Source organism: Caenorhabditis remanei, chromosome I (genome assembly GCF_010183535.1).
Source record: "Caenorhabditis remanei strain PX506 chromosome I, whole genome shotgun sequence".
Lineage (NCBI taxonomy): Eukaryota > Metazoa > Nematoda > Chromadorea > Rhabditida > Rhabditidae > Caenorhabditis > Caenorhabditis remanei.
In genome coordinates, this window is record NC_071328.1 from 2495622 (window position 1) to 2509462 (window position 13841).

Genomic DNA, 13841 nt, shown 5'->3' on the forward strand with positions numbered 1-13841 from the left:
GCTTGATGTTCCCAAGGAACCATCAATTTGACTCTTTTCCGCCACGGCTTTTGTCAAGACAGCAATGGTTTCTTCATGCTTTTTGGCTTGTTCGGCCATTTGCTTTTGCATGAGTTCCATCATTTCGATGAACTTTCGGTTCATCTCTGCGTCTGACATTTTTCAATCAAACTTTAGATAAACTGGGTAACAACCAGTATCTTTAGCTTTGATCGCCTCTCAATCACCAGAAAAATCGATATTCGCCGGATAAAAATCCAACCGAAAAACGAATACTTCTCGTTTTCGATTACGAAAAATCGATATTTCTCTGTGAAATTGAGTGTGCTTCCGGATCCACGTTTAGCAACACACAATTCTTTGAGAACTAGAGGCAACGAAAACTGATTTGCTTTCCGGATCTACGTTTAAGCAAACAGAATTCTTAAAACTAGAGACAGAGAAAACTGATTTGCTTTCCGGATCACGTTTAAGCAAACAGAATTCTTTATCAACTTGCTAGTCTTTCTTTCCGGATCACGTTTAAGAAAAGAGCTAACAAGTGATACGGTGGTCTTCTCACTCAAACTGAGCTCGAAATCTGATCGCCACTGTTGTGTCTCGTGCTAATAGAGAAACAATGTATAATAATCACTCGTTTATTAGTGATTCGGAATACGAGAATGAGGGGGGACAAGGGGTACAATCCTTCACGGGTCACGTTCCGGATTCAGGTATAAAACTACAACTGACTTTAGAACGAGAGGAAAAGGATGACATTTCCTCTTCGCGGGCAAACGGGGGAATACGAGGGAAAGCGGGTAGATCAAAAAGGTAGATCAAAAATAATATAAATCTTTGTGACTAAATAAACAACGTCACAACAGAGGGTTTTAAGGACGTTTCGAAACCAAAAACTTCGAAAATTGACACTTTTTCTGTCCTCGATTGGTTTTTGAGGGTTTTGAGGACGTGTTAAAACCGGGACGTTTTGAAACTATGCCGTTTTGCAACCAATTCTTCCATCGGTTCCAAAACGTCCTTGATTGGTTTTTGAGGGTTTTAAGGACGTTTCGAAACCAAAAACTTCGAAAATTGACACTTTTTCTGTCCTTGATTGGTTTTTGAGAGTTAGGAACGTGTTAAAACCGGGACGTTTTGAAACTATGCCATTTTGGAACCATTTCTTCTATCGGTTTCAAAACGTCCCTGTTTTAAACCGTACCAATGCGTAAAGTGGTCCTGGCAACTGTTGAATCGACAAGTTCTCCGGCCAAATCGCGAGTTTACTCTTCTGAAGTTTTTGAACGAATTCATCGTAGACACTTCTCAATTTGAGTGATTCTGTGAAGTATCCGACTGTCATCAGGACGGGAATCAGTTGGCAAAGTTCGTCTGAAAAATGTGAGATTTTAGATGAACTTCTTATAAAATTTTGAGATTTCACGGCGTTTTTGACAGCATTTTTCATGAAAAAATCAGAAAATTACTGAAAAATCACAATTCCGAACTTTAAAAAAGGAAAAATTGCAGATTTTAGCAGATTTTTTGTCGTTTTTACCTTTCGCAATGATTTTCAGCTCAAAATGAGATAAATGAACAAAACATGAAGTTGAAAACACGGTTTTCTCTAAATTTTGAAAAATGGGAAATCGGATATTTTCAACTCAAAAAATGTCGAAATCAGCAAAAAATTGCAATTTTAACTAAAAAACTTTTCGAAAAACGTAATTTTTAGGCAAAAATGCCGTTTTTCAGTTGAAAATTATAGAAAAAACCATACTTGTCAAAAATCGGGCCGGCCCGGCTCGGCCCGTCGGCCCGGCCCGGCCCGGCCCGGCCCGGCCCGGGCCGCCACGGGCCGGGCCGGGCCGGGCCAAAATTTCTCTCGGCCCGGCCCGGCCCGGTCGGCCCGGATTCAAAAATGGGTACCCATTTTTACCAATTTTTTTTGAAATTTTTCGAAAAAAAACAGTAAAAATGCTTAAATTATCATTACATATTCACATTTTGATTCAATTTTAAATGTTTATTCGAAAACTATACTTTTTTCAAAAAATTTCCAAAAAAAATTCAAAAACTCAAAATGTTTTGAAAAAATGTTTCAAAACGGGCCGAGCGGGCCGGGCCGGGCCGGGCCGGGCCGGGCCGAGATTTTTCCTGATTTCGGCCCGGCCCGGCCCGGCCCGGCCCGGCCCGTGACAAGTATGGAAAAAACATCATTTTCCAGTCAAAATCCGCTCGAAAATCGCAATTTTCAGCTCAAAATCATCAAAAATCCACGAATATGACTTGAAGGAGGACTGAAATCACATTTCGTTTATTTCAGATTCCGATTAAAAAAAAGGTCAATCTCTCTAAAAGGAATTGTGAATTTCAGGTATTTCGAGTCTTTGAGTTGGCAAAGTTCGTCTGGAAAATTGAAAAAGTAAATGAGATTGTATGGAATTTTCAGACTTTTTTCCTCAAATTTCGGGAAATTGAGAAAAATATTGGTCATTCCTATGAAAAAATACTCAAAAATCCTTCCAAACCGCGAATTTTCCACCCGAATACGGTCGAAACAGGGTACTGCTGGTCCATCTTTTTGGTTTTGTGTTCTTAGGCAACGGAAAGTTCTTCCATCCGTCCGTTTCTTCATTATTGTTAGAATTAAGCTAGTTTTCAGTGTTATCATTAGGATGAAAAGACTGAAAATGATGAAATTCAACAATAATGGCAAAACGGAATGGTGGAAGAACTTCCCGTGGCCTAGAAACCCAAAAACAAAAAGGTCGGCCAGCAGTGACCAATTTTGATCATTTTCGGGCTGAAAATAGCCGTTCTTTGAAATTTTTCGTTTTCAGAAAATTTAAATCATGACGATATTCTGAAAATTTTGGATTTCGGAGTTAGAGATGCAGAGAATGCTCAAAAATGCATAAATTGTGTGCTCAAAACTGCAAAATAATTTCTGACCAATTTTTTTCATTTTTGACAAATTTATCAAGTTTCGATCAAAAATAGATCAGAAGCCGGGCTTTTTTAGAAACTACAAAGCTCCGCCCATTTCAGACTGATTTTTCATAAGTTTTTATTGAAAATTTCAGAAAAGTCCTCCTGAAAATGTCCAATTATGTCTAAATGTCATTTTCTGAGAAATTTCAGTCATTTTAAGCCAATTTTCAGGTATTTCGAGTCTTCGCAACGACTTTCAGCTCAAAATTCGCTCGAAAATCACGAAATTTGACTTAAAAGAGGACTGAAATCATACTTTGTTTATTTCAAATGCCGATTTAAAAAAATTGGATTATCAGTAGGCGAAAATTTCAACCATTTCGAGTCGTTTTTTCTAATTTTCTGAAATGTTCGCTATTTCTCTACCCAAAACTCACTTCCCACGGTCTCCGTCCATCTATAATTCTCAGCCAACACCATCAACAGTGCCGAGTCCTCATACTCTCCGCCCTCTTTCAGCGACGCCTTCTTCTTCTCAATCTGCTTCCTTCTTCTGACACTTGACGCCATAGAAACCTTAGAGGATCCAGAAGATCTCAGCGAGCTAATACTCGATATCACCGAAATATCATCCCTCAAATCATCCACTTCCCCCGCAGCGTACTGCTCAACTCTCTTCAATTTCAGATCTCTAACCACCGCGAGACGCTTCTTATACTTCTCAAATTCCTCTACTCTTCTGGAGATCTCCGTCAGAATCTGCTCCTGTCTACCGTACACCGACACCTTCAGAATCTCCACTTCCCCTCCTGCTTCCCTCCTCGCCTCCCCCCATTCATTCGCTTCACAGAGCACTTGCACAATCTGTTGGCTCGGTGAGCCCGCAAGTTTCAGCGCCTTGGCAAGCTCCTTCGGCAGACGAGCCTCGCGTAACGTCGCCGACATCTTCAACGCGTGAATCTTGAGTGCTCCAGAATCCAACGAGAATCGACGTGCGGCCGCCTGGAGCCCATCGACGTCACGTGACATCTCCCAACACTTGAGGCATTTCTCCTGGGCTCCGGCGAGCTCGTAGAATAGCGCCGCCTCTTTCCAATGGACTCGACGCTCGAGCTCCGCGGCGTATAGCTCACAGAATTCTGCGTATCGCTTATCGCCTGGATTCAGAAGGGTTAACGCCTTCTGATGGAGATTTTCTCGTTGGATAATCTCCTTGATGTCATAAAACCAGGGAGATTCTGAATCCTTTTGAATTTTCTCATCCAAAACGATCAACGATCGAATCGCGTCAAGCCACGCCTCCCGGACCACATTAATCCGGTATTCTCTCTCCGATTCGTCTGAAATCCGATTGAGTTTATTCAACACGGGAAGATATTCCTTTGGATCGTAATTCGACGCCTCCGCAACCTGTTGAGCCAATTTCAGATCGTACGTCGAAAGAGCACAATTGAAGAGCTCTTTCGCTGGGACGAAGAATGAGATGTGATGGAGACTGTGACGGGTGAACACGTCCTTCCGGTCCACTGCAAATTGACGGATTTTAAGGGGGGGAATTTGGATTTTTGCATAGTTGTCTAGGCCCATTTTCAATTTTTTTTCTAAATTTGATTAAAGGTGTACTAAGATGAACTCAGACTTTTCTCATAGAATAATATGTGTGTCTTTTTGTCGATTTTTCCGCATGAAAAATTGAAAATTGAAAAAAAAATTGGAAATTTTTCTCAAAAATCCCATATCCCTGACAAGACGGGCCTGACGGGCCGGGCCCGGACCGAAGCTTTTCAGGCCCGGCCCGTCATTTGACAAGTATGTCTAGGCCAGGCCCGGCCCGGCAAGGCCCGAAGGTCCGGCTTCAAAAAATGACCTTTTTTCCAATTTTTTCATCGAAAATGTGACCATTTTTGACTTTTTTCAGAATTTCTTCTAATTCTGAATGATAATCAAAAATTTGACTTTTTCGCGAAAAAATTCAAACAATTTCAAACAATTTGACTTTCGCGCCAATTTGTCCGGGCCTTGACAGCTATGATTTTTTGTGAATTTAAGGCGTTTTTGACAGAATTTTAAAAGAAAAATGAGAAAAAAATGACGTTTTTTGTCAATTTAAAGCGTTTTTCGCAGCATTTTTCGTGGGAAATCAAGTGAAAATAAGTTAAAAATCACAATTTTCCGAATTTTGACAGAATTTTTCTTGATTTTCAGACTTTTCATATGAAAATTTACATTTTTGAGCTCAAAAACATCCGAAATTTGTCTATTTTCAGATAATACTGTATTTTCTTCTATTTTTTGGAAGATCACAATTTTCAAATTCAAAAATGCTAAAAACTTCTGTTTTTGTCTTTTACAGTCTAGAGAATTTCAGCAGAGACTTTTTTCAGTCAAAAAATCGCAAATTTGAATGAAAATTGACATTTTCCCGCTGAAAAAACATACGAAATTGGTCATTTTACGGTCAGAAATTTGGTATTTTCTTCAGTTTTAGTGAAAAATTAACGAATAAACCTAGAAAAATGCGGTTTTCCATTAGGAAATACTGTTTTTTGTTGATTTGCAATGAAATTAAGGAGAAAATAGATGAAAAGTCTCATGTTTAACATGAACATCATCAAAAATCAAGATTATCTTTTTCATACAAAAAATACATTTTTTCATTTAAAAATCTCATTTTTTTAGCCGAAAATCGTCAGAAAAGTATCGTTTTTCAGTCAAAATTAGCTTGAAAATAGCAAATTTTCGCTCAAAAACGCTATTTTTAGACAAAAATCAGCTGAAAAACGTTGGTTTCCACTCAAAAATTGCAATTTTCAGCTCAAAAAGTCGCATTTTTTAGCCAGAAATCATCGAAAAAATGGGTTTTCGGTCGAATTTTGATAGTTTTACACCGTCAAATGGGACGGAAAACCCATTAAATGTCCAAAAATCTTCGAAAATCATGATTTTCAGACAGAAAATACCATCAGAACATGAGAAATGAGCAAAAATTGACGACGTTTGTAATTGAAAACGCGGTTTTTTTTTCTAAATTTTGAAAAAAAAACTTGAAATGAATGGAAAATCGGATATTTTCAGCTCAAAAATGTCAGAAAAGTATCGTTTTCCAGTCAAAATTAGCTTGAAAATTGCTATTTTAGCTCAAAAACTTCTGTAAAAACGCTATTTTAGACAAAATTCCTCTTTTCAGTTGAAAATTATAGGAAAAACATCATTTTCCAGTCAAAATCCGCTCAAAAATCCCGAATTTTCTCTCAAAAATCCCTCACCAACTGCCTGGACATGGTGTTGAACCTCCTTGAGACACTCCTGAATTCTCGCGGGTTTCGATCGAAGAAGAGCCGTTAAAAGCAATGGAAACATTTGAGTTTTCATCTCCAAATCCTCCATTTCACTAATAAATTGAGCCACCGAAGAGCACAGAGCCGTTCCGTCTTCTTCGAAATTCTGTGTGCAACTAATCAATAATTGTTCCAATAATTGAGAATCATTCGTCGATTTTTGAATCCAAAATTCCATATCCTTTTGAAGCTCCGCCCCTTTGTAGCTCATAGCAAATGACATATCGATTCGATGTTTTTTCATCCATTTAAACGCCGAAATGTATTCTTTTCGATCGAGAAACACGCGAGTTTCAGCCATCACATATCTCCTCGGTTGAATTGTCTCCAGATTCCCTCTGGCCGCTTGTAAGATGACGTTGGAGGATTCTGGAGCACACGCGACAAGTTCACAACCAGCTTCCACGTCACGCACGTCTTCTAGTGTCTTCTGAGTTTCCACGTCGACGAATCGAAGTTTATTGTCGAAATCGATGAGAAGGATGTCAGAAGTGCCACGTGTTAGAATGGAGACGGCGTCTTGGGAGACACGTGATGAGTCGATGAACAGTTTTGAGGTGTCCGACAAAATGACGTGGTGATTCTGGAGAGAAGATGATTGAGATTTTCCGTTTTTGGGTGTTTTTTTTCGGGTTTTAAAACATACTCCCAAAATCCCATCTGAAATAGCCATTTTTCGAGAAATTATGGCTGAAAAATGAGTTTTTCCGACGTATTTCTTGTCAAAAATTGCAATTTTCGGTATTTTCGCACTATTTTTTGCTTGAAAAATAGCACTTTCATATTTAGAAATTTCCGTAATTTATGGCACTCAAAATTCTGCAAAAATCAATCAAAAATGCGAATTTTCAGTCCGAAAAATGCTGAAAGTGTGATCATGGCCTAACTTTTTATATTTTGGGTTTCTAGGCCAGCGGTCTTACGTCTATATAAGGAAGAACTTTCCACCTTGAGACCGCTGGCCTAGAAACCCAAAACATAAAAAGTTAGGTCATGATCACACTTTCAGCATTTTTCAGACTGAAAATTTGTGTTTTTGGATGTTTTTTCGGGTTTTGAAACATATTCTCAAAATCCCATCTGAAATAGCCATTTTTCGAGAAATTATGGCTGAAAAATGTGAAAAATGAGTTTTTTCGACGTATTTCTTTTCAAAAAATGCATTTTTCGGTATTTTTGCACTATTTTTTGCTTGAAAATTGCACTTTCATATTTAGAAATTTCTGTAATTAATGGTACTCAAAAATCACAAAATCCAAATTTTCAGTTCGAAAAATGAGGTTTTAGCTGAAAAATTGAACTTTTTAGAATGGATTTTTCCGTATTTTAATCGATTTTTGGCTGAAAATCGTATGAATTTTAAGAAAAACTCAAAAACACAAATTTTCAGTCTGAAAAATGCTGAAAGTGAGATCATGACCTAACTTTTCATGCTTTGGGTTTCTAGGCCAGCGATCTCAAATTTGAATGTTTAAGGTCTGGAAAATCGCATTTTGCGAAAATCTTAATTGTTTAGACTGTACTTTTCAGATGTATCCTTTTTAAGCGTCTAAATTAGTCAAATTAGTGCTAAAAACACCTGAAAATGCCTAATTTCTTACCTTGCAAAAATGAACTTGTACCGCATCGAATTGTTCAATTCTGAATAACTCCTCTCTCGTCATCAAATCAATAAATTTTCCATCATTTGTCGCAATTTCGATATGAGAATTCTCCGGATTCACTCCAATCCATCCAACGTTCTCCCCTTCGAATAGTATCTCAAAATTGTCTCCAACTCGACAAACGATATGTTTTCCGTGACTTGCAACCCAAATAACAAAAGATTCCGTTGGTTCATCATAGACAAATCCACAAATGAGTCCCTCCGTCACTTCTGAATGCAAAACTTCATCGATAGAGGCACGATCGTTGTTGAATTTGTAGTTGTCCGTGTTTTGGATGACTGGAAATCGGGGAAATCACATATTTTTCTTCCAAAAAATCGTTTGACAACAAGACTTTTTTCACCAAAATTCACTGGAAACTCATTTTTTACATGAAAATCCTCAAAAAATCTGGATTTTTCAGGTCGAAAAACACATTTGATGTCTTAAAATCTTCCAAAAACATGATTTTCAGACAAAAATACAAATTTCGATTTTAAAATCTCATTCTTTAGCCAAAAATTGTCAGAAAAATAACGTTTTTCAGTCAAAATTAGCTTGAAAATTGCAAGTTTTAGAACAAACCGCAAATCTTCTGTTAATTTTCAATGAAAAAGTCTCATTTTTTACATGAAAATCATCAAAAAATCTGGATTTTTCATACAAAATTACCGATTTTCGGTCAAATTTTGATAAAATTAAAGCGAAAATTGACGAAAAACGTTATAATTTTCTTCAAAAAAGTGTTTTTTCATCCGAAAACCCTTTAAAAACAAGATTTCTCATGAAAATTTGCCATAAATTCTGAATTTTTCCTTGAAAAATCGATCAAAACCTCCACTTTTTTCTTAATTTTCTCTCCCAAAAACCTTATGGTTTCAAAAGCGAAAATGCAGAAAAATGGAGGTTTTGATCGATTTTTCAAGGAAAAATTCAGAATTTATGGCAAATTTTCATGAGAAATCTTGTTTTTAAAGGGTTTTCGGATGAAAAAACACTTTTTTGAAGAAAATTATAACGTTTTTCGTTAATTTTCGCTTTAAGAGACTTTTGACCTATTTCCTCATCAATTTTATTGAAAATTAACAGAAGATTTGCGGTTGAAGATTTTGTTCTAAAAAATTGTTTTTGAGCGGAAAAATGTCAATTTTTCATTCAAATTATAAATTTTTAGACTGAAAAACGTGAGTTCTCCACCAAAAACTGTCGAATTCAGCCTGAAATCAGCAATTTTTACCATTTTTAAAGTTAAAAATTGTGATTTTTCACCTATTTTCTCATTTTTCTATGAAAAAATGCCGTCAAAAAGCCCTAAAATCACAAAAATCCACAATTTTTGCTCATCGATTTCAGCATTATCTCTTTTTTGAACATCGCACGGTCTCCCATACTGCGAAAAAGAACTGCAAGGAACGTGAAGGCGATTTTTTTTCACGTTTTAATTCAATTCTTTTATTTTTTGCACTGAAAATTCAGTTTTTTCAGGTTTTTAGACGGCGCAATGGATGAAAAAAGGTCCCGTCCTACAGAATTGTAGAAAATAAAATTCTCTATTTTATGAGCCAGAAAACGTGAAATTTGGTATGAAATTCACTTTTTCTATACAGAAAAACTGATTTTCAGAAAATTGAGTATAACTTTTTTGGTAGAAAAGATTTTCTAATAAAACTTGCACATAATGTTCTTGAAAATGCTCCAAAACTGTTACAATTTTTTTTTGAAAAAAAAATTGTATGAAATGGCAGAAAATCTCAATATTCTGAAAATCAGTTTTTCTGTATAGAAAAAGTGAATTTGAGACCAAATTTCACGTTTTCTGGCTCATAAAATAGAGAATTTTATTTCCTACAATTCTGTAGGACGGGACCTTTTTTCATCCATTGCGCCGTCTGAAAACCTGAAAAAACTGAATTTTCAGTGCAAAAAATAAAAGAATTGAATTAAAACGTGAAAAAATCGCCTTCACGTTCCTTGCAGTTCTTTTTCGCAGTATGGGAGACCATGCATCGAAGAAAATGCACTATTTACTGGAAAAAAAAACCGTTATCAGATTTTTAGGCTCAAAAATGTAAATTTTCATATGAAAAGTCTGAAAACTCGAAAAATTGTGATTTTCCACCAATTTTCTCATTTTTCTATAAAAAATGCTGTAAAAAAACGCCTAAAAAGGACAAACAACCTATTAAACTGACCAAAACCAGTGATAAAATCCTCATTTTTCCTGTTTTTAATGAAAAATCAGCCGCTTTTTGAGGTTTTTAACAGACTTTTCGACAATTTTCAACATTTTCCATTTAAAAACCCTACACGAAATAATATTCCAATCGGCAGTGATGACGTGTACATGTCTAGAAGACGTCGTAAATGCAACAATATCCGATAGACATTGAATCGAATAATCAGACATTGGAGGGGGAACAACTCTTCGACACAATGAATACATTCTCAACTCATCTGAAGCGACGACGACGTTCTGTGAGATGACGTCACAGAATGAGGGGGCGGGGCTTATGTGAATGGAGAAGAATTGACCGTTTCCGAGGAGAATTTCTAGTTTTTGGGATTCTACAGTACTCCATTTCCAATTGATTGATGCGACGGAATCGGAGAATCTCCAACAGTATTTTCGGGTGAATTCGTAGTTTGATTGGTGCCAGAATTCCACTGAAAATCATTGAGAATTATCGTTTTTTGGTAAAACTCATACTAACCGGGCCGAAACGGGCCGGCTTGTAACTCGCGTCAAAATGAATATTATGAGCTGAAAAATATACCAAAATGTAGATCTCGACGAGTTCTATACCCGTGACCTACTACGGGCCGGATGGCTATTCGTTAATGTGCCGCGGGCCGGGAAAAAGTGCAAAAAAAACGCGAAAATGGCCAAAAAAACCATTCTAGCCCGGCCCGCGGCATATTAACGAGTAGCCATTCGGCCCGTAGTAGGTCACGGGTATAGAACTCGCCGAGACCTACATTTTGGTATATTTTTCAGCTCATAATATTCATTTTGACGCGAGTTACAAGCCGGCCCGTTTCGGCCCGGTTGACAAGTATGCTAAAAATCGCTCTAAACGAATTCACGTTTTCCCGGCTCAAAAGGAGCCTTCGTGGAAGAGTTTTTCCACGCGAATTTTTACCCCGTGTAGTCCTCTCGGACAATATCATTTCTTTTTATTTCTCGATTTCTCGTTTTCTTGCTTTTTTCAACGAAATTTTCGTGTTTTTTCTTCTTTTTTACGATATAAATTGTCCGAGAGGACTACACGGAGGAAGAAATTCGCGTGGGAAAACTCTTCCACGAAGGCTCCTTTTGAGCCGGGAAAACGTGAATTTAGGGCGTTTAGAGCGATTTTTAGCACATGCTCCAACAATGAAAGTTGTTCAGAATTTTCTGAAGTATCAGAATCGGAAAAAAAAGACTTCAGTCCTCCTTTAAAGATGTGACTTTTTTATTTTAAAACCGTCATTTTTCAGCTGAAAACATCCGATTATCCATTCATTTAAACTATTTTTCACAATTCAAAGAAACCGAGAAAACCGAAGCGTTTTCAACTAAAAAATCAACAATTTTCACTTCAATTTCATTGAATGTCCACAAAAATAGTGTTTTTCCTAAAATTCTAGAAAAATTAGTGATTTTCGAATGATTTTCCCATAAAAACCGTACCAAAAAGTGTCACAACAACATTTTCAGCTTAAATTTCACATTTTTAGCAAAAAATCCCCAATTTTCAGCTATTTTCAGTCAAACTCACATCTTCTATTGGCCTCCTGTGCCGTCTGCATCGCCAGAATATTTCCAGTTGAATTCCATTCGATTCTCTCAATAATTCTCTTCTTCTTTTCCCCCTCCCCATTCGTCCCCCATTTCACTAAATAACTATTCCGTGTCTCTCCGTTTCTCTCGAAAAATACAATTCGATCGTCTGAATTTGTCTCCAGAATTGCCGAACACATGAGATTTGCATTCGGTCGATGGGCGAAACAATTCGACAGATATAGATTTCGAATGTTCATATTATTCTGAATTTCGCCGTTTCGATCGAATATCTGAAAATCGGGAGGAGATTTTCAAGTAAAATCGTGCGAAAATGCTTGAAATTCGCTTAAAAACATCTTTTTTTGCTGAAAAACTACAATTTTTCGTTTAGAAACCTCTGAAAATAACTATTTTTAAGCAGAAAACTATTGGAAAGCGAGTTTGCTACAATTTTCAGCAATTATAGTTCAAAAAGTAGAAAAAGAAAGTGATTTTTGTGAGCAAAATATCGGTTTTTTGCTCATTTTTACCTGTGAAACCCGATTTTTTTTAATCGAAAAGGGGGTTTCCGATTATTTTCGGCTAGAAATGAGTAAAAAAACTTTATTTCTCTGTCAAAAATTGAGTTTTTGAGCATTTTCGATATGGAAAAGACAATTTTTAATGCTTAAATTCAAAAATGCGCGTTTTTCAGAGCAAAATCTGACGAAAAATGCCAAATAATTCTTTTTTTTTTCTGTGAAAACATAATTTTCACAATTTTCAATGCTTTCAATCGAAAAAACACGATTTAACGGTTTTTTTGCTCATTTTTGACTGTAAACTTCGATTTATAATTCATTTTTGCTCTGAAAAACAGGATTTTCATACCGAAAAGGACGTTTTTGAGCGTTCTCGGTATGAAAAAGCCAATTTTTAATGCTTAAAATCAAAATAACCGGGTTTTTTGCTCATTTTTACCTGTAAACATTCATTTTCCCGCTAAAAATCCGTTTTTCCCCCAAAAATCTCACCGTCAAATTCCTCAACCCCTCCTTAAACCACGATACCGCCACAATTTCTCCGTCAGCTCTCCAATGAACTTCCGTCTTCTCACTATTCTGTCTAATATCCATTCTCTCCTTTTCAATCCGCTCTCCCGGCTTCAATTTCCCCTCGGATCCCCTGAATTGTGTGGTTTCTGATCCCCATCCGACGTTCATCGGCCCCAATTTTTTCTCGTTTTCCGAGAAAATCAATGGACGTTCGACGAATGGAATCAACGAGGAATCGGCGAGAAAAATCGATTTATTATCCGCCAGAGCGAGCGTCTGCTCATCCGGAGACCATTCCGCGCCGGAAATTTCCGAATTTAGTGGTTCAGCCACTTCCAGCTCCATTATTTCACCATCTTCTATTACTAGACACCGCCCATCTGCCAGAACAGCCACTAGTTGATTGCCATCGGTGCGGAACTAAAAAATTTCTTTTTTTTTCAAAAAATCCAAAAAAAAATCCAAAAATCGCACCGTCAAGGCCACTAATCTCACTCCCCGCCGCTGCTCCGCCCAATTTATTCGACTAGAAATCTGAAAATCATTCTCCAATAAAATCAGCTCGTTTTCCGTCGAAACTGCAATTGTTTCGAGGATTGGGTGGACTGCAAAATCATCGGAATCTGAAATTTTCAATTTTTTCAACTCTAAGCAAAAAAACCAAGGGTACCCGTGATTTCCAAGTTTTCAAACGTTTTGACACGCCCAATTTGAAGATTTTTCATCGTTTTCTGCAAAAAATATGTTAAAAATCATAAAAATCAGCCCGGAAAACCCTAAAAACAGCTTAAAATTTTAATAAAAAATAAAAAATTTCGAGGTGGCAGAGTTTTTTTCATGCTGGCCTAGGATCCGACACCTAGTCCCCCAGTGGAAAATTGACTATTTTCACCCTTTTATGGGCTTTTTCAACAATAAAAAGTGTTTTTTCCTTGAAATTTTGTGGCAAAAATCAATTTTTATCGATTTACTCTCAAAATTCCACCCGAAAAACCCCAAAAACATCAAAATTTCGCATTTTTCTCATTTTTCTCTGCACTCTCTTTTTCTCTCCGCCGCCGCTTCCCAAATAAAGTATACTTTCGGCAAACAATGCAACTCGCCAACACCAAATTTCACTCCTCTCTTATCGATTTGTTCTATT

The 13841-nt window shown here is 36.9% G+C and overlaps 1 protein-coding gene across 1 annotated transcript; it reads right to left on the bottom strand.

The window, feature by feature from the left end:
* Positions 1–342: 342 nt before the first annotated feature.
* GCK72_000339 (uncharacterized protein) lies at positions 343–13422 on the bottom strand (the record flags this gene model as incomplete). Its single annotated transcript, XM_053722424.1, has 10 exons — positions 343–423; positions 1205–1374; positions 3354–4442; positions 6183–6837; positions 7856–8199; positions 10208–10564; positions 11659–11953; positions 12677–13117; positions 13172–13320; positions 13368–13422. The coding sequence occupies 10 exons, from the start codon at positions 13420–13422 to the stop codon at positions 343–345; spliced, it is 3636 nt and encodes a 1211-aa protein (XP_053591069.1).
* Between the last annotated feature and the right edge of the window lie 419 nt (positions 13423–13841).